The sequence below is a fragment of the Notolepis coatsorum genome (genome assembly GCF_963971535.1).
Source record: "Notolepis coatsorum genome assembly, chromosome: 1".
Taxonomy (NCBI): Eukaryota; Metazoa; Chordata; class Actinopteri; order Aulopiformes; family Paralepididae; genus Notolepis; species Notolepis coatsorum.
In genome coordinates this window covers 294,149,219-294,170,680 of record NC_140165.1, presented here as the reverse complement: position 1 = coordinate 294,170,680, position 21,462 = coordinate 294,149,219, and the positions used below count along the sequence as shown (strand labels likewise).

The window sequence follows — 21,462 nt, the reverse complement described above, 5'->3', positions numbered from 1 at the left end:
AGCAAATGGGGGAAATATCTGCAATTTCACTCACTATAAAATGAGGGGGGGCACACTTGCCTAAGACAGCGACGTGGCACAGGAGTATATAATACCTGACAAATGCACCATGTTTATGTCGAAGATTGGCTCTATGTTTTAATGTAGATTTATTTTTTTCGTTTTGTGTTGTTTTCTTTTTGTTTTGGCATTACTTCCCATTTTATTTTCCGGTTTAGTCTAGTTTATCTATAAAAAAATTTTGGTAGAATTTTTCGTTTGTTTAGTCTTACCTATTATTATGTCTTTTTATTGTTAATTTTTTTTCTCTGTCTTCCCCCCCATATGGGGGTTATCATTGTAACCTAGAAGTTAATGGTCTAGGTGTTGTCCTTCAGGACTGACCCATGTTGATGCAAAATATATGTCATTCATTGTATTGTCCTGAAGTACTGTGTGCAAAAAGAAAAAAATACTCAATAAAGTATAAGTCATACTTATTTTTGTTTGTTTTCAGCGCCTATGCTGAATCCACTTCTCATGATACACCTTGCTATCAGCTCTTGGTCCACAAGTCTGTTTTAACCTTCTATCCTTCCTCCATCTTGTCCTCGCTATCCTCCACCCTAACTGAGGTCAGGACCACGACACAAAGAGGATAACCCCACCAAAAAAAGAAAAGAAAAAAACACTAGGAAACAGAAAGGCTACCAGCCCTCCAAATGTCACGAAATCAATAACATTATCTCATGTGCACGATTTGACATCTAGGACATTACTGTGACGCTTCACAGTAGTTCTACAGTTATGATGGTTTGGTTATGAGATAACACTGATGGATGGTCGAGGCTGTGGCTTGCAGCTGTTTTTTCCTTTTATGAGTAGTTGTTAGACACGTTTGTGACACTGTAAGATATAATGCCGCTGCTAAAACAACCTTTTCCATAATTATCTGGTTTCATGTTTAGAGCGATATGAATTGTCAAAACATCAGAACATTACAAACCAACGCATATATATTCTGGTGACAGCCGTCCCCTCAGTACGTAGCCTTCCCCCTCACAGCCTGTTTCTCCAATTACTGGTCAATATGTTTTCCGTCACCTCAAGAACTTGGACTCCGAAAATGTGGCATTGGACTGTATGACATATGCTTTGATTCCATCGAATGAAGACAGGAGTGTGAGGTTTTGTACCAAAAAAAAGAAGAAGAAGAAGAAACAGGATTCAGAATCCCAGAGAAAGCATCAACAACACATATCATCATTTCTGGAATGAGCTCCATTGCCTTCTTGCGGTACAAGAAAGGTCTTTATCGGCCCCTAAGCTAAAAGTATCCTGACTGATTACAGGCCACCAACACAGTGGACATGATGATCCTGGGGGCCAAATGCATAGGAAAGGGGGAGCCTGTACCCAATTGACAGGATTATAGAACGAAGGCCATAATACTATAATCTCCCTGCGAAATGAGACGAGCAGACAACAGCTATAGCCGGCAGCACCCTGGTCTGCAAACAGTCGGACCTCGCAGAGGATCAAAGAGCTGAGATGAACTAACAGCTGGTCGTACTGTGACGGATTACCTTCACACTTCTCTTGTCTGACACCGCCTCTCTTCCGCAGGACAGCACCGGTCGGACACGGCCTTCAAAAGAGAGGAGTTGTTTCTTGTAGCAGAAAATTATTTGTTTGCCTTAGCAGCCGTGGGAGAGTGTGGTCATTTATTATCAGTGACAGTGTGGAGAGAGCGGCAGGTAGAACGTGTGACTCCACTCTGAGGACAAGTTCCCCATTAAATCATCTTATCTTTTCACAACTCAGCTGCAGAAGAGACAGCATCATGTGACAGATTTACAATAATATATAAATCAATCTGGAAAAACTTTAAACACTCCTCACTTACGTTCTGTGATGGGTATTACTAAAATAAAACAAAACCAATTTTCAAGATGTTATTACAGATGGTATTATGCTTTAAAATAAGGAGGTATATAGCAGCTGCCCAGTCCATATAACATTAATTATGGACGTTAGTTACTGTAAATTTAAACACAGATTCACAGAATTTTTTGTCAAACCATTTCTGTCATCAAGTGGCAATACCGATCAGGCAGTGTTTTAAATCAGACTGAAATCAGTGAGAATATGTACCTTGACACTAGTCTGGAGGAATTACATAGACTCTATGGATACAGTCAGACGAACACTGATCCTTTTGTGTGTTGAGTCCCCAGTGTTCGAGTCCAAGTCACCAAAGAATAGCCAGAGTCGAGTACCCATTACCCTAGTCCGAGTTCGAGTCCAAGTCATCAAGGTTGAGTCCACTCCACTCTGGCAGCCAAATAGGTGACATACAAATAAAAAAAAATATCTACATTTAACATAAATGACACAGCGGCCTATACATTTTTTTAAAGTATTACTCAATGAACAAGTCCGAGTCCTCATCTGCACCTTCCGAGTCCGAATGCAGTCAATGCTCGAGTCCAAGTCTAAGTCTGAGTCATCAGTGCTCAAGTCCAAGTTGAGTCACAAGTCCTGAAAATCAGTCCCGGAATCGGACTCGAGTCCTACAAGACTGCTCCATACTCCATAATCCACTTGTACTCCTCAACGACAACCTGTGCAGAAGGTCAATGATGCAGATGTAGATGCAATCTATCTGAACAACAGATTTGAGCTCTTCACATCCCCCCCCCCCCCCCATCTCCTTCAGATAAGTCCTGTGCAGGGATTCCATGTCGGATGGAAGCACGGTGACAAGGACCCCTGGTATTATCTGGTATGATAATGTAACCTCCCAGCGTAACAGTAAGAAGCATTTTGTATGAAAGTATTCTGTACTTCTGTATGACAACTATTAAAGAAACTTGGCAACGCTGATTGCTATTGACTTCAGAGGAGCAACAATGAAGAAGCCATATTGTAGGCTGTTGCGTTGTTGTTATCCCACAACCGTCTGATATGACTCAAAGGTGAAATAATACCAGTATTATCCTTTAAAGGTGCTATAGATAATATGTAGAGTAATTAAAAGAATACATCTACAGAGCCTTTAGAAATGCATTGCTCCCCCCCCCCCCCCCCAAAAATATTTAGATGCATCCATTTATCATTTAAAAAATGTTGCCGGGTCCAAAATGAATGTTGTTGTTTACATGTTGCATGCATGTATCCCCTCTCCCTACCGCCTATTTCCCCGTGCAGAACGCACCTGATTGGATACATGACATGCTGGTGCTCTAGTGTGACATTTAGCGGCTGAATGCTACCTATAGCACCTTTAAACACCTTTCTTTTCAATTATCTTAAGCAGTGACACAGAGACACACGCTCAGCATAAAGGGACACATTTTATCATTGGTGAGCTAGAAAAAAGTTTATATCACTGGACTAGCAACCGAGCTTCATACTTCATTTCACGTCATCTTCCAATTAAATTCTACCTTCCAATGTTTAACGAAGAATAAAATAATATTGGATTCATCTGTTTTTAATAAATATATGATACAACGGTATTTAGAGAACAACATTGGAATTGGCTGAATTTCCTCAATGGGAGGGGATGCCGAACTAAAGCTAAATGTATGAGTGTCAAGGTGGTACCGATGCTTAGCCGAGAGTAGCGCCCCTGGTGGCCAAGGCAGAGGAAGCTCGCCCCCAAAGTGTAACTGCACGTCGGGGCGCGGAGGTACGATGGTCTGGAGCTGTCGTGTAGAAAGGAGCCGCGAAGGACTGACGTTGAAGACTAATTCAGCCTTAAGTCATTGTTTCCCTTTTCACGTTTGGTTTAGTGTGGCACAGCAGAGAGTTGTGTAATCCCGCCTTCCCCTTGGCTCTCCGCACCTTCTTCATCGTCCTGTGGAACGTAAGAGAGGCACCCAGCTCTTCCATCACTGCACTGAAAGGATTACACTGTCAAGAGAAGAGAGAGTAAACATTGTACAAACCAGATGCTGTTTAAGGGAGATTCCACCTAAAGATATAATTGACATATCTTATAATATATCTATTATACTGTACAGATCATTGTTGATTTGTGATGTGTAAAAGTCTCTCCTTGATCCACTCCATAGACAGTGAATAGTGGAACAACTCCTAGGACACTAGTAGGACAGTAACCATGGTGGTTTTACTGGGATATGGGTACATTTATCAGATTCAGAGCTGTAAGCTTGGCGCTTTAAATAGAACTAATTTGGATAGAATAGCACAAAGTCGGTCACTAATTCATTGTCTGTGGACAAACTCTACAGATTCAAGTCTTGATTATCTGATTTCCAGCGTAGGGGGCGAGTTGTCTAAGTTTACTGAATAGACGTAACTGTCCAAGATCATTACAATAGCACAATGTAAATTCTGTTTTAGCGTGGATTTTCCATTTAATGAATACAAATCATAAGCCGTGTTTCCATCCAAGTATTTTTACGTGCATTTTGAAAGGTTGCATTAGAAAACGTGAATGGAAACGCTCACTTGAGGTGGTTTTTGTTAGTGTCAATAAAAACTGTATGCGCTAAATAGGCAATGGAAATGCATAAATGATATAGACTCATAGAGGATAAAGTCTCACATGGCTGATCTGATCAGCTGATTGGATTCCATTGCAGAAAAACCTCCTGAAATGATGCAGCAAGAGGCTGTCTGTAATGATCTCCACCACAACTTCACCATAATGAGCTATTGTAACACATAATGGAGCACATTTAACATTTTCATCATAATGTCATTATATTTAGTCTGTTGAGAACAACCATATTATCCATAGAGATGAAACGCAGTGGCGGCTAGTAGGCTGTTCTTCCTGAGGAGACTCAGGTCGTTCGATGTGTGCAACCAACTGCTGCTATCGTTCTACCAGTCGGTTGTAGCCAGCATCCTCTTTTTTGCTGTGGTGTGCTGGGAGGGCAACATCAACTCGAGGGACTCCAGCAAGCTGAACAAGCTTGTGAAGAAGGCTAGCTCAGTAGTGGGTGGTGAGCTGGATAACCTAGAGGTGGTGGCTGAGAGGAGGATGAGGAAAAAGCTAGAACCCATCCTGGAGAACCCCTCTCACCCCCTCTACGAGGAGCTAGCCAGAATGAAGAGCACGTTCAGCCTAAGACTCATCCCCCCGACACACCACAAACCGCCTGGGCCGGTCCTTTATACCGGCAGCCATCAGGCTCTACAACAAAGGGCTCGGGCGGCCGGTTCTTCTGCCAGAGCTATCACTGTCACAACTCGGGACTTGAGAACTAGAGACTCACATCACCGTACCGACTATCTTGCTTATTTGCACTAGAGACTCATATCACTGGACTCTCACCACTGGACTATCTTGTGTTTGTACTTTTTATATTACTATATTGTATTTGTACTGTGAAGCTATGCATCCCCCACCCTGTATCCCCCCCCCCCCCCCCATGCTCCTTTGACACTAAAATTTCCCCAAGGAGATCAATAAAGGATTATCTTATCTTATCTTACTGCGTTCGAGAGAGAGAGAGAGAGAGAGAGAGAGAGAGAGAGAGAGAGAGAGAGAGAGAGAGAGAGAGAGAGAGAGACTCATTGTCTCGGAGCGTACTTCGTTCTGAGAGAGAGGGAGAGAGAGAGGGAGAGAGCCACGGTGCCTTTTATTATTGCGGCTATTTTATTATCTTATACTTTATTCTATTTACTATCAAAGCGGGCATGGCCAGTGGCCACCCTCATTTCACTGTATGCCTTGTGTATGTATGTGACAAATAAACCTCTTGAATCTTGAATCTTTCAGTAACTACAGAACAGTGTATTGTTATAGACTCAGTTTTGCTGCATGACGTTGGAAGAGCCTCGAGCCGTCGCGTCGAGAAGCTTTGTGGTCCGGGCTTGAACTTTCCATAAAAGTGTCCATATAAATCCATTTAGTTAGATCCAACACTGTCTGAATGTACAGTATCTTGTGATTATTATCAATTTCCGACAACAACTACTAGCCGAGCGTATGCATGGTGGTATTTTCCTGGTGGACCCTCAACGTGATTCGGGACGTGATGTCACGTGCCACGCTCAGCCAATAGAGTGACTACTTCGAGCGCTAGAGAAAAGCGCCCTCGGATATTGTATTTGAAGACGCTGATTGGATTAAATTTAGTTGCATGTTGCCCTGTGAGTTGCGCACTGACGCTGGCGCTGATGTCTAGTGCCCGAGAAAAGAGAGGGGAGGGGGCCAGGGGGGGGTGAATAGGACGCACAAACAATTCTTTCTTCTTCTTCTTTCCACCAGGGGGGGCGGCGCCCTAGCGCCCTCTATGGACCAGCCGCCACTGATGAAACGCGTCATGCCTATCCCATATCTCATGATATAACACATTGAGGTAGCCTGATAATTGCTCCCAGTTACAATTGCTCCCAGTCATCCCTATGAGACACCCATTAATGAGTGGTAGCCTGCAGATCCAGCAAAAAAAGCTACCCTGAACCTGCCTTTTTACATGTTCATTGATTGATTATTATTATTATAATTATTGATTGATTATTATTGTGGCCTAGGGCAGTTTAACCAATATTTATGAACGTTAATAGAGCTAATAATAAGCATTAAGCTAAGACAGTAATTGCTGTAAGTCTGAATGTGTATGGGTCTATTTGATTGATCGATTGATCACATAATGAAAAAAGTTAAACAGGAGGCTTAATATCTGTACCTTTATAATTTGATTGATTGATTAATTGGTTGATTTATTGATAGATTGATTGATTGGTTGATTGGTTGAAAATTCACAGATTCTGTCATCAAGATGTACATTACGCTTTGTTACGATGGGGTGGTTGTGGTGGTGGGACGGGGCCGCTCTCATTTCTGACTGTAGGCGGAAATTAAGTTTACTGACACTGACAAAACCTATAGATGGGTTTCTTGTTTATAAATATACCGTGTTCAAGCCAATCAGCAATACCTGCTGAATCACATGACTGAGTTGCCCCCTACCTGCACTAGCTCCGGCACAAAAAACGTACATGTACAACGATACTCTATGTAGAAACATGGCACTCCCCTGACTAAAAGTTGTTTCAAACAAAAATGTCTGGATGTCATTTAGCCAAATCAGCATGGCTGTGAGTGAGTCTTTCACCTTTTACATAGCTAGCTTTGGCATGGATTGATTGTTTAGATTGCTAGCATGGCTAACAAATGTAAATCTATTGTAGTCTGCTCTGTTGTTCTGACCAGTATGACACTCCTTTTTGCCTCCTTGATGTGTGCGCACACGTAATGTGGAAGAGAAACCCATCTTTTGTAAACCCACCAGCTGTGTGGGGGGGGGATTCTTGGGCCACGCCCCCCCAGACAGCTTATTGTGCCCCCCCCCCCCCCCCAAATCATGCCTGTGTTGTATTAATTCATTATAGTAAAAGCCAGACGTTTTCCTTTATAAATAGGCTATAGGCTATTATTAAATGAGATGTAACAGATTTGAAATGTAATGTTAAAATAAGTGTGTGTGTGATTGCTGATTGGTGTGTTTGAATTTGTTATTACGTAATTGCGTCATGGTTGAGTTGATGGGTAGTCATAGTGTGAGTGAGTGAGATAAGCATAAGCAAAGAGGGTCAGGGATGGTAAATAACAAGGAGACACTAAAATGGACATAAGAAAATGGTTGCATGGTGGGGCACCTTCTTCACGGCCTCCTCCAACATCTAACGTTGGAGAAACACATCCAAATCCCAGCACCTCTGAAGAGCTTTCGGCGAGGAGCCAAGAAGCCAGTGCATCTGTTCATGCCAGTCATTTTCTTTTAGGAAGGAATTTCAAGATTTGTGTGATTCTAAAGGAGCCATGAATTCCGTCTGCCAACTCAAGTAAATAATGTTGGATGGAGCGGGATAAGTAAGTTGCATGACTGATCCACCTCGACAACATATCAATGCGGTGATTGCAATTTGTGTTTAACAAAAGGGGAGATGGTCCGCTTTCACAGCCATAAGGACTTTGCGATGTTGAACACAATGAGGATTCCAAATCTGATCACGGGCAGGCGATATCTGGATATAGCAAAGTGTTTTACTGGTGACAGCAGGGCCGCCCCATCCTACAGGCCATACAGGAGGTCGCCTAGGGCCCCCCACACCCTTTGCTCAACGTCTGAGAGAAACACTGACTGGTGAAATGAGGTGTCTGCAAAGATGATTGAATGTTGTCTGGTGAATCAATTTAACCAGTTACAATGTTTCTCTCAGACATTGACCAGCGTGGCGATTATTCTTTTTTACTACGAGGGGGGGGGGGGGGTATTTTCAGGATCTCGCCCCAGACCCACAGGCCGGCCCTGGGTGACAGAATAAGACCCTGGCATTGCTCGGCAACAAGCATATCAGAGAGACAGCGATATCTTTTGCCTTGCGGCGGTCTGTGCCACCAACAAAAGGAAGCAATCTTTGGAGGGACTATCACTCCACACAGACACAATGGATCGGCCAGAATCGGGAAGACAGAGATATAACAAGACCTCACGAATGACCCTTGCGATCCTCCGGATGTAGACGGCAGCCACAATAAATCCGCGGTTCAGATAGGATCTCCATCCCAGGAATGAATGAGAGAAAGAAAAGGCTGTGCATGCGGGGGAAACCAAAGAGGTCACAACAAGAAAACCAGAGCAAGCAGAAAGGATATAATGTTGTCACATATCTTTAGTCATTCCCAAACAATGCAACACAACTTTTACATGCATTTTCATCAACGTCAAATGATACAAAAAGCAACAAAAAAAATAATAAAAATAAATGATAATAATAAGTAAGAGACATAAAGCAACTTCATGAACAAAGTCTTGAGGGATCGTTCGTCCGTAAATGAATTGGAAGAAAAATGAAAAAAGAAAAAGACTTTCACTGCATTAATCAAAAGATGCTTTTCAAATAATAAATGAATAAATACAAAAGTGGTCAGAAGTAGTACTGTTATGCCAAAGATTCCGTACGCACCATAAATATGAAAGTAAACGCACTGTAACAGTATATCCTGGTACCTACAGTAATCGTTGTTACGTTTAGACACGTTATTCAAAAGATACCACTTACCATCACTTACCTACAGTATCATGGTACGACAAAGACATACTTTCCACACAAAACGCTGTTAAATGTTCTCTTTGATCGGTAAAAATAGCAAGGCCAAGACGGTCGAGTGGTATGTTTGTTTTTTCCCGAAGCCAACAACAGTCTCTTATCATAAATAGGATCTAAAAGGTATAATCGCTCCAATTAAGAATAACATCTTCATGTCTTTCCTACATCAAAACTACATAAAACACTACTCTACAATAAAGTCATTTGCGATTGTGTATAGCAGTTCCTATCGTTCGAAACCTCTGCTGTGAAATGTGTTTTTTCTTTTCACACTCCGACGACTACCCGGGCCTTTTGAAGACGAGAGAAAAAGCAATCGGGGTTTGTGACACGTCTCAGCGGTTGGAGCCGCCATAGTGTTGCTCTAATACTTGTGGTGCCACTCACACTGACCTACACTCACCTCCTCAATGTCCAGGTTCTTCCTGGATTTGTAAATAAACTCCCCGATAGCTACGAAAACGGAGAGCACCAGGCCGGCGGCCAGCACGATGAAGATGCCTCCGATGTTCTCCACGCCCAGGGCGCTGGCCTCCTTGCTGTCCTCCTCCGGGCAGCCGTTCCCGCGCCACCACTTCTCTTTCATCATGTGCAGCTTGCCTTCTTCCTGCAGCTGCAAGATGGCTATAGTCACTTTGTCTCTGTAGGGGGACCCTGGGGGGACAGAGCAGGGGACACGGGGGCATGAGACACCGCCCGTTGTTTCCACGCACGCGGCTACAGAACCTTTTGGAAGTTCTAAATTAGATCTAATATGTTGGATTGTTATCACTATTGTACTACAATAGTATTGTAGTGTGGAAGATCGCAAAGGCTTCACTATCAGCATTTCAAAATAATATGTAATAGGTTATAGGTTAGATTTGATCAAAATGTATTGCCATCGTACAGCACAAGTACAGTACAACGGAAAAATAAGCTGGAATCTAACCAGAGTGTAAGGTAACAGTACATAACAATATACAGGACAGGTATATAATATACAGTGGATTACAGTAATATACAGATGCAGCACTGAAAATTCAAACCACTTCTGCTGCTGGTCTGCTGCTCCTCTGCCACTATAGAACTAGCACTCAGGTGTTATATTTCGGGGGATGGTGGCTAAGTGAACAAAGGGAGGGTACTTAACTTAAGTGCTGCCCCAGGTAGGGGGGTCGGGGGCTACTGCCCTCAGACCACCAACATAATTTTTATATAGGCAGTCTGACTTGGGGTACTGCCCATATATTAGTGTTGCAATGCATGATAAGTAAACAGTGAAAAAAGCGAAGGAATCGGATGGAGCTGGGGCGTTTGGGACGAATACAAATTTAAGATGAAAATCTCCCCAGCCTGTGGGAGGCAGTGGAGGTGTGAAATCTGGCCCGGTCCAGAACAATAGGAGTCATAAAATCAGTTTGGAGTGGAGTGGTGGAGGAGTGGTAGAGGCGCAGTAGAGGTTTGATTTTCAGTGCTGGATCTGTACGGTGTAACAAATCGTTAAATGGAATATACACCTGATAAATGAGAGAATTCGAGAGATTAAGAAGAGTCTGGCAAATGTGCTTGAATCGACGGAGACGGTGTAATGGGAGACGGTGTAATGCTATGGAGTTATGGTAGCATTAGTTCTGTTTCAGGAATTCAGAAACATTTTATGTCTAATTTTAAGATCCATATATTTATTAAAGTCATACATTGGGTTTTCACTGTGTTTCATAAGGTCATGAAACTGTCTCATATAATAGAGATGAACATTTTTAATGAGCTGGAGATAACTGGTTTTCATCAGACAGTGACGATACTGACGTTGGCTGGTATATTCTGGTAGCCTTGGTAACCTAATCTTTATTTAGTCTCAAAAAGATCATTGAGAGTAATCTCTCTTTTCTAATGATGAGAAATGAGAAAAGAATGAAAAACAACTGCAGACTGGGGTGAAATGGTTGGTGATTAAGGATTTAAATTGGCCAAAGGATACTAATGAACTGGGTTTTAAGGTACATTGCAGGATGTTCCAGGTGTCGGAGGCAGAGAAGCTAAAAGCAGATTTCCAAAGTTTAGTGCAAACTCTGGGGGTTTGAAGCATAAGCCAATCAATGGATCAAATGATCCAGAGGTCCAGTCTAATAATGAAGTGATATAAGGGGGAAGATCTCCAACAATGGCTTTATATAAAAATAGATGCCAGTGCAAATCACATCTCTTTGCCAGAGAGGACCACCCATCCTTATTGTACAGGATACAATGGTGAGTACCTATCATCAGTGATACATCTGAGAGCTGAGTGATATACAGAATCTAAGGGTTTAAGAGTGGAAGCCATAGGCAATGGCATGTCTATAAATCTCCATAATCCAAGACAGAAAAACGGCTTCATCAACCTTCTTTCTGCAAATCATTAGGAAGATAGTTCTTTTCCTATAAAGAAGCAATTTTTTACGTGATACTGGCAAAATTGTCTATACAGTATGGTATTTAAATGTACATTTCTCATCAAGCCAGATGCCAAGATATCTTTGTTTTCTGTAACTCTCTTGATGTCAGACCCACTCACAGTGGATAAATGCAACTTGTTGTAAATAATATATCTCTAGCTCTAACATACATCATGAATTTAGTTTTAGATTAAGTTTAAGATTAATAAGAGCATTTTGCAAAGCATTAAAGAAGTGTTGCAGGTTCTCAGTGGCTAGGTGTACAGAGTCAGTAATGCAACAGACAATAGTGTCATCTGCATAAAGATGATCTTGATAGCCACTCAAGTCTATATAGCATGCAGCACCAGGCATATGTTCTAAAAAGAGTAACATGAGTCTAGCTGGACCCAACGGTGGTCTGTGAACCCCACATGGTTAATATAAGTAAAACAAACTTTATAATTTTTATAATGATCCTTAAAATTGGAAGATCTTGTTGATCTTAGCATTGCACTAATAATGTATAAAGCACATAACCACTCACTTCCAAGCTGCATTCAGAAGTTGTTCCAAACTGAGAGCCAGTATGAACTCAGGGGAACATGTGTCTTCAAAAAATATATATAAAAAGTAGATGTATATCTGTTAAAAGGGTAAACCTGTGGAATAACTGTGACAACCAATAAAAAATGTGTAGTTCAATGCACACATTTAAGAAATTGTTCAAATATAAGGTGATACATAAATATAAAACCTTATTATAATCCTAATTATATTTTATTATAATATAACTGTATTACAACCATGACAAAAAGAAAATGTGTATACGTTTTGTATATTACTGTATAAACTGTACACTATACGAAACTTCCGTAACCTTTTGTTTTTGCAAAATGATGTACTGAATTATGTTTCTTTATTTATTTTTTATTAATAATGTAATGTAAAAAGGGTAGGCAAATATAAGACTCGGCTTCAGCCTACACCTTTTCGGTCGTTTTCTTTCTTTTTTTTATAAATGTCCTACATTTACATTGCTTTGTTAAAGAAGACCAAAATAAAATCATTCATTCATTCATAAATGGTCAAATGTAATAAAGTAACATACAGTGTAACAATAAAAGACCCAGGTTTGACTGATGATTCATCTCACCGATGGGAGTGCCCACGCCGTAGCCCTTTGAGTCGATCAGGCCGCCGATCTGTGTGAGGTTACAGTTGCGCTGGCTGATGTACTCGATGCTGGTGGACTCCATGAGGAGAGCGTAGTCCGTTGTGAGGACCCTCTGGATGCCCTCCCGGTTGTTCTTCACCAGCGCCGTGTTCTTCCTGCTGCTCATGAACGCCCACATCTTCTCGTACGTGGAGATTTTGGATTTCTATCGAATGAGAAGGATTTAATGCCAGTGAAATTAATGGTGGGGTGTAAAGGGATAGTCAAAAATGTTTAAGAGGTCTATCTGATTCGTCACAAACTTGTGAGCCCTTTCGTCCACAAGGCACTGGCAGCCGGTATTGGAAACGGAAACTATTAGCATTTCTTAGCAATGAAAGTGGAAGGGGCAGCGGGTGGCCTAATGGTTAGAGAAGCGGGTTTGTGACCGGAAGGTCACTGTTTCGATCCCCCGGACCGGCAGGTAAAAAACTGGGCTGGGGAAGTGAATTAATAACTCTCTCCCATACCCTTAACACCAACTGCTGAAGTGCCCTTGAGCAAGGCACTTAACCCCCAACTGCTCCAGTGGAGTTGCTCATTGGCCAACGGTGGCAGACTGTGGTTGTACTGGGCAGCTCCCAGGTGTGAATGTAACTGTGTGAATGTGAAGCAGGGCGTTCCTGAAAAAGAGTATCCGTGCTCAGAGAACCTACCCTGGGTAAATAAAGGTTAATAAAAAAAATAATAATAAATGATCTGCTTCCAATGTCTAAAAAACCAAAGGATGGGTGCAAGTGCTTTTTGGAAGGACTGCAAAGACTCTGTCAGCAAAATCACATTTGTATACATTCACATTTTCCTCACGCTAGGAAAGGAGAGAATTGTGGGAAAGTCATGTAATACTGTAATACTGAGGGATTAATACAGACAATACTGACTGAAGGTTGATGATTCAGACATGCTTGTTTAAGTGCACAGTGAAATCAGGAACATCAGGAAGAAACAGACGGTAATTGAAATGGCATCTGCTTACCAGGACACCTTCATACTGTTGCATAGAGAGACTGAAGAAAATAAATCCCAATCTGCTCCTCAATCAACTGGGATGTGACAACTGTGTACAAATCTCCTTGCGCTAATTCAATTTCCACTGTACATTCAGGGGGCAAAGCAATCATGCCTCACAATCTTCATGGATGAAATCCCCACAGATTGATGTCGGGATGACTGTACGAGGGTGATGACAAGCATCCTAACCCTCACCTTCACTCTTGATCATGGTCTGAACAAATGATCCCTTGTCACTGTCCACTTCTGTGTAAGCTTCACAGATGAGACATATCACAAAGTATTACTGTAATATCTTGAAGATTGATTGGTTTAAGAACCCTGCCCTGCAGGACACACAAGGCTGCGATTGCTGTTCTTTCTGTATCTCATCTCCAGCGTACTTTCACGCTTCCTTGAAAGGTACAAATAGAAGGAATAGGAAGGAGCGAGACCTCACCACTCGCCATCTACTGCCGTCATCAGCATGTTTTGATATATTTAAAGGCGCTATATATAACATCCAGCTACTAGATGTCTCACTAGAGCACCAGCACGTCATTTATCCAACCAGGTCCATTCCACGTCGGGAAATGGGAAGTAGGGAGAGGATTTATTTATTATTTATTTTGGACCCGCAAAATCTTTTAAATTATACATTAATTAATCAATAACTTTTGTGGGGGAAAAGCAATACTTTTATTCCGCACCTTTCTAAAAGCTCTGTGGATGTATAATTTAAAGATTACTCTACATAAACATGTTAGCTATAGCACCTTTAACTCAATGTCATTCTGCATCATCTTTTTCAAAAAGAAAACAAATTTTACGCTCAGATGAAGGTACATTCTAGGTAAACAGTCAAAAAAGGAAAGCGACCGTCAGCCATATAACTATAGACCGTCAGCCATAGAACTATAGACCGCCAGCCTTATCATTATAGACCGTCTGCCATAGAACTATAGATCGTCAACCATAGAACTATAGACCATCAGCCATAGAACTATAAACCGTCAGCCATAGGACTATAAACCGTCAGCCATAGAACTATAAACCGTCAGCCATAGGACTATAAACCGTCAGCCATAGGACTATAAACCGTCAGCCATAGAACTATAGACCATCAGCCATAGAACTACAGACTGTTAGCAAGGAAAAGCTTCTGTGTGAAGAGTGAGCACCGTTGTCGATTGACTGACATCACACAAGCAACACTGTTTGGTTTTCGAAGTGAACTCTGGGAAGTGAGGTCCAAAAACAAACCTGCACGTACCGCTTATCACAAGATCGAGATTATTACTATAAAGGACCGTCACCGTGTGCAGTGTGTGGTGAGGAGGTTTGAGCAGCCGGACCTGAGTGTCCACGATGAGGTTTGGGATCATTACCATTATTAACAGATTGCAGAATGGGTACAATACAGTACGGCTCAATACACACAATCGTTAAGGGGATGCCAACCAGAGAAAGACTTTCGTCTTATTTACATCAGGGTCCTCATAATGACATTAATGACATACGCAACATACAGATATATATCATGACATTTCTGACATACATGACATACAGGTATACAGTACTGTTACATTTGTGACATACAAGATATGCAAATATACAGTACTGTTAAAGGTCATTACTAGAGATCGTCCCTGTCTTTAATAAATGTTGTGTTCATAGGTGTATACGGTGTTGTAGTAGATCTTAGCCTACCTTACAAAATGCCATTCACACTGCCATTGATGTTGAAAAGGGAGGAAAGATACTCCATGCGACTTGAAAGTTGTTTGAAAGTCACTAGGCATAGGTTGTCAGTAGCACACGTCGAACTTCAGCATTCAGTTGGGTGCGCTTGTTATTAACTCCCGGGTGTTCCTGGTTGATTTGAATGGCTTGTAGTAGAGGAGGGGTGTCAAACTCAATTACCAAGGTGGCCGAAATGAAAAATACTGATTATTTTGCGGGCTGGACACATAATGATACCCATAAAAAAAGGTGCATGTCCCTGAGGTCACCAGCTTAACTAGTAATTTTGTTTATCTATTCAATTTGTGGATACCAGCTCAATATGTTGTTGTGTTTGTAGTTCTGTTCATTCTCTAGTGCCTCAAGGAATACAATGAGAGCTGTTTAATAGGTTGGTAAGGAGGCGTCATTTATGGATAATTGGTTTATTACAGATTTAAATGACATATATTAGGATTAAATTAATTATTCACCCACAAGAGTGGGGACCGGGGGAAATGGGGCGGCCTGCGGGGGTGGCATTGTGTTTTCCTTCGGTCATGACGTGCTTTATCAGGGGGGGTGTCTTAGATGGGGATGTGGTAGGGATTAATGTGTGGGGTGTTTGGGGGACTGGCTGTTCCGGGGGGGTTCACATGCCTTCGAGCGACATTGTACTATTGTACTTATTTTATGCCTATTCTTAAGTCTGCACGTTTACATTGCACTACTTTTATTGTATTTTATACCTATTCGTATATGTGCAATTTATGCATTGTTTTTTATTCTGTCAATTGTGTGCTGATTTTATGCCTATGTTCATTTTATACTAATTGCTGAGGGGCACTCTGGACTGCGGCCCATGTGTGAAAAGTAGGCTGCTATATAGATAGTTATTAATATTTATTTGTTATATTGTAGAAACGTGTGCATTGAAATGTCTGTAAAGTCTCGATGACATTGAAAATGAGGGTGACCTCAATTGTCTTTTCGAGAATAAATAAAGGTTTGAATATAAGATTAGCAATTGTAGGTTAAACTGGTCCTGGACTATTGGGAGAATGAAGTAGAATACACACGTTCACAAAACATCTCTCACCTCACTTTCACCCAATTATTTCCACAGAGAGCCACCGCTCGCCTAAACCAAGCACAGTATTTACATACAGTATGTGCGAACATGTCTGCCCCAGGAGGAGTGGATGCTGTGCACTACATGTCTGAAAAGGGTTTATGTGGAACACACACAGTCACGCACAAGCAACACAGTCAAACCTCAGCATCTCCTTCCACCGTAGCGTTCACTTATCTTGCGCAAATCCAATAATTTTATTTCCCGATTTTATTTCAGAGTAGGTATGATGACTTAGCAATAATTCACTTGATAAAGTAAAATCGGATGCAACCGTATATTGCCACAGCTTGGGTCGATTGAAAAACGGATGACTGACGAGCTTTTAAATGTGAAAGTAATTAGTGTTGCCACGCACGCAGGGAGACAGAGATGCGCTTGGTTTCTATCACAGGCCAGTTGAATTGCACTTAGGAGAGGCAGCGGGCCAAAATGGATTGATAAGTGAATTCAGCCGGATAAAAATACCAGGCAGGCCGTATTTGGCCCACAGGCCTTGAGTTTTTGACACATGTGTAGTAGAGTAATACAGTAATGTTAGTGAAAGAGCGCATTACTGTATCTATGTCTAGCGACTTTAATGTCTCCAATATATTTCCACCCCAACATCAATCGTGAAAGGTAGGCTCTCCTCAAAAGGACATCCTCCAAAACACACGCTTATGCACACAAAATCTGTTAACACCCGACCGCCAGGACAACCCAAGGGACCGTTTGCATATTTGTAATGTATATGAATCTGTAAAATAAAAGCTGTGACGTTCCCAGTCCATGGCCTTTCCTAAATATGTCTCTCTCTCTCTCTCTCTCTCTCTCTCTCTCTCTCTCTCTCTCGCCGTGGAGTGGAGTGTGGGGATATCCTCTGTGACAGGAACCACGGCTTCAGAGAACGTCATCCAAGCGTTTACAGAGAGGAGCGGCCCACACGTCAGCTGACAAATCCAAAGTTCGGATATGGAGTCACAGGGGTGTAGACTTGCCAAGGAATGCCATCGCATGTTACAACCCGAGGCAAAGCATAACGGCAGACAAACAAATCACATATGGGCAAGCATGCCTCTCGGACACACACTGAATAAAAGTGAAAGGCAATATGGGTTGCGAAGGACACGACTCTCATCTATGACTGTTGCATTATTTATTTCTTCATATGAAAATCCTCTGAAATCAACAAATTAAACTAAGTATTGAATTGAAGTATGAAGATTATAGATATTCTTATCAGTTGTTGCCATTTATATTGTCATTTCAATGCATCTTTAATGATGGTCTGAGAGACCGTTGTGAAGGGGGCGCGGTAATTCTAGCGGTCCGAGTGTCAAAGACAATCTCCGGTAATTACACCGGTATGGTCCTTTAATAAGTCGATTTTCTATTCTACAGTTTTGGCAATGACTTTTTCGTTGGTGTTCACATTCTCCAATTCATTCCCCCGAATTCCCTCTTCCATCCTTCAGCCTTACCTTAAAAAAGGTCATGGTGGAGCCATCTCTCACAGCACCATACTCTATTTTGGTTTGCTTGGCCAAGTCATCTGCGGAGTCGATCGGCGAGTCCATTCTCTCCACGGTGAGGAAGGCAGCCAAGTTGGCAGTATATGATGAGATTATTATCAAAGTAAAAAACCACCATATTCCACCAACTATCCTCGTGGAGAGGGCCTTAGGCATCAGCTCTGATCCTATTAGATAAAAACAATAACAGAATGTAGGTGAAAAATAGACCCAAGAGAATGTGGAGTGAATTTTCTCGAAGACAGAAGACAGCATTTGTAACATGAAGGTTTCCGCACACATAGATCCATGCAGTTCTTTATTTAGACTCTTCCAGCACCTTAGATAAGACTGAGCCTGGTGAGAGGTGGTCCTGCTTCCTTATTATGATCTAGAAAAGAATTAGAACTGAAACTACTCTTTTATGCATTCCCAAGCTCACCTGCTACTTTGCTCTCAACAGTCTACAGCCTACAACAGTGAAGGCAGAAGCCAACCACAACTAGGGTTGTACAGTAGGTACCGATCCTAGACCGGTACTATCGGATATTGGGCCGATACCAGGCTCAAATTGGGTATCAGTGTCAGAGAACTTCCCCAAGAATAAACTCGGACACCAAGAGCCATAGCGAAGCAAAGCAACCTGAATTTCTGCCTCTTGGCCTCACAGTGGATGATAGACCTGTCTAAAGTACACCTCTATATCTGTTGAATTTTGTCCAATCATTCAAAACTAACACAATGGTCCATATTATTCAGTAAGATTAATGGATGATGATAATGGCAACTCTATATTTAGAATCAATAAGCCCTGAAAATGTGTTACTGGTGCATCCTTAATCTTAACCCGTTCACTACCACAGAAGGTTAACCTTTCACTACCACACTAACCTTCTATAGTGTGGTAGTGAAAGGGTTAAGGATCCCCTCCACATGTGTACTTAAGACTTTAGAAATGTTGTATATTGAATAACAATTAGTTTGGTAGGGTTTTTCCACCAGAAACGTTCAATAAACTACTGAAAATGGCCTATCAACACCGCTACACCTTTGCCCTCATTGAGAATGTAACAATCTTTGAACACTGTCCCCCTTCCCCCCTCCCGCGTATCTCTAACTTTCTCTTTTTCCACCTAAACGGTTTGCCAAAAAAATTATTCACCCAAACACAACATCTTAGCTCACACAATCTTGTAAAACCTATAATACGAGTTTCACGTTAGAATTACACGTTAGCAGTTAGCATTTCCTGACAAGTGTGGCCAGCTGGGAAAGAGCGGCCATGATAGGTTTGCAGAGTCAGTTGCATCACACAGGTGGCTCAGATTTAGTTTGAGAAAGTACAGAGAAGCCCCCCCCCCCCCTCCAGTGGAATCATATGAAAAGGGCACTCTGGTGACAAGTTCTGCACAAATAACAATCTGTATAGTCAAAAGCATGCCTCCAGGAGGAGTTAGCTGTGGAATAAAGCACACGTTTCTGAGTGGAGGTAACCTTTAACATGTTAAAGTATCTGACAGTCATTCCAATGAGACCAGTACCTTGCTGCATAAGGGCTCCAACTCCAAACCAGACACTGTTTATCAGAGTGAAGTTGTTTTCAACCACGTCAGAGTCGGGGTTACAGGGATGAGGGTTGTACCACTCGTAGGGAGTAAACCTGCAGGCAAAGAATGACGCCGCTGCAGTCAATAGTGCAAAATAAATGTGTTGAACTGAACTGACTCACTTTGCATTTGGACATTTTCAGTTTGAGCATGATTACTGACATACAGTATGAGGTCATGAAATGCTTTACAAATCTTGTATTCAATGTGTTTTTCCATGATATGTCGGTTTGGTTATTTGTGGCATTCAAACCTTTTTCCCTCGTTATAGCAATTAGTTAAAATGTCTTGCTTAAAATTGTGCTCATGGAAACAGAACACTGTGTGATAAAGAGGACTGGTTTGATGCATGAGAGTTAGAAAGCTCATGTGTTAGCATTACCATGATACACTGGGAAAGAGTTAGAAATCTGATGTAATGTAGCATTATCATTATCATGATACACTGGGAAATAGTTAGAAATCTGATGTAATGTAGCATTATCATTATCATGATACACTCATGATATCATGATACACTGGGAAGAGTTAGAAAGCAAGCATCTCATTTAAATAGACTTAATTCTTTGCACAAGCAAAACGCCTCTTGTTAATGAGGGTTTCTCTGCTGTGGCTCAGCGCTGTCCGTGGTGCTGAACTGGACAGCGGAGAGGCAACTGAAAAGTTTAATCGTTCTCTCTCTTGAAGACCATTCACTTATACAAAAATAAAGACAGACACGGGATATACTGTATCTTCGGAGGGTCTCTTCATCTATTTAACTCGACAACATTGAGCTAGTCCGACTACAGGGTCCACGGCACGGGTGACTCAGTAGGTGGCCGTGGACCCACAAAGTACATTAGTCTTCAGGTTCTCCACTTTCAGATTATGTATAACACTTCTTTATGTCTACTGTTGACCTTGTACGCCTCCTTCCCCCCCAACAACCCCCCAAAATGTTATATGGTACGTCTCAGAGGGTTATTAAAATAAAGTGTTCGTTTTGACACATCATTTGACACAACATTCAACCTTTGTAAAAACTAATTCAATTGCATTCCATTTATTTTTAAAGAGGGATTTTACCTGGCAATGACAAATAGCACACAGCTGACACCAAGGCATGCCAGTAGCACGTACATCCAGATGTCAGGAGAGAGGGGGTTGAGGAAGGAGAACACTCCCGGGTTGGTGCCGTTGGGTTTGTGGTACAGGATGCTGATGCCCAGCGTCATGAAGGGCTTGGAGAAGTCAATCACCTTCTCCCTCACATAGGTGATGGTGAGAGGAGCCACGGCAAGGTCAGCCACCTGCGGCACGCAAGAACATCACATCAACACCGGTGTTTTCTCCACCTCAATGGTTTGTGACTTCTAAAAACAGAGGGGTGGCTTTTCGCGACCCTCCTACATAGCATAGACAGAATAATTACTTTTATTTGCCCTGTTCAAGCTATTTAACTCAATGAATGATTGGAGGAGGGTTTTATAGTTAAAATATTCATTATTTCATCTATAATATATTCTAAACCTGATGATGTATTTTCCCAACCACCTCAGGATGAGAACCACTATCACTTCCAAAGCTGCTTTTCATCCTTTGTCTTTCAGAGTGAATGCTGAGGGCAACATTCTTCACCAACACCAGTACCCAAGGACTTACCTCAGCGTGACTGCTTTAATAACATATTATGAACATCTAGCTGCCAGGAAACATTCAAACAGATTTATGATGCTGTGGTTCACGTTGCTGTCTCCTGTCTAGGAGTGCTACCCATCTGCCAGAAGAATCAGCCATTGACAATTGAACCCTTGCACTGAAGAACCATATAACTCCTTTCAAT

General features: G+C 41.8%; 1 protein-coding gene across 2 annotated transcripts in view; it reads right to left on the bottom strand.

Annotated features, from left to right (window-relative positions):
* Nucleotides 1–9,442: 9,442 nt before the first annotated feature.
* grik1b (glutamate receptor, ionotropic, kainate 1b) overlaps nt 9,443–21,462 on the bottom strand; it is a gene marked incomplete at both ends in the record, with an annotated part of 93,501 nt that continues 81,481 nt past the window's right edge. For both annotated transcript variants that reach the window (XM_084328274.1, XM_084328275.1), the window contains 5 exons: nt 9,443–9,732; nt 12,634–12,859; nt 18,001–18,218; nt 19,572–19,690; nt 20,706–20,929. In XM_084328274.1, coding sequence (XP_084184400.1) covers nt 9,443–9,732; nt 12,634–12,859; nt 18,001–18,218; nt 19,572–19,690; nt 20,706–20,929 — 1,077 coding nt within the window. The remainder of the gene's footprint in view (nt 9,733–12,633; nt 12,860–18,000; nt 18,219–19,571; nt 19,691–20,705; nt 20,930–21,462) is intronic.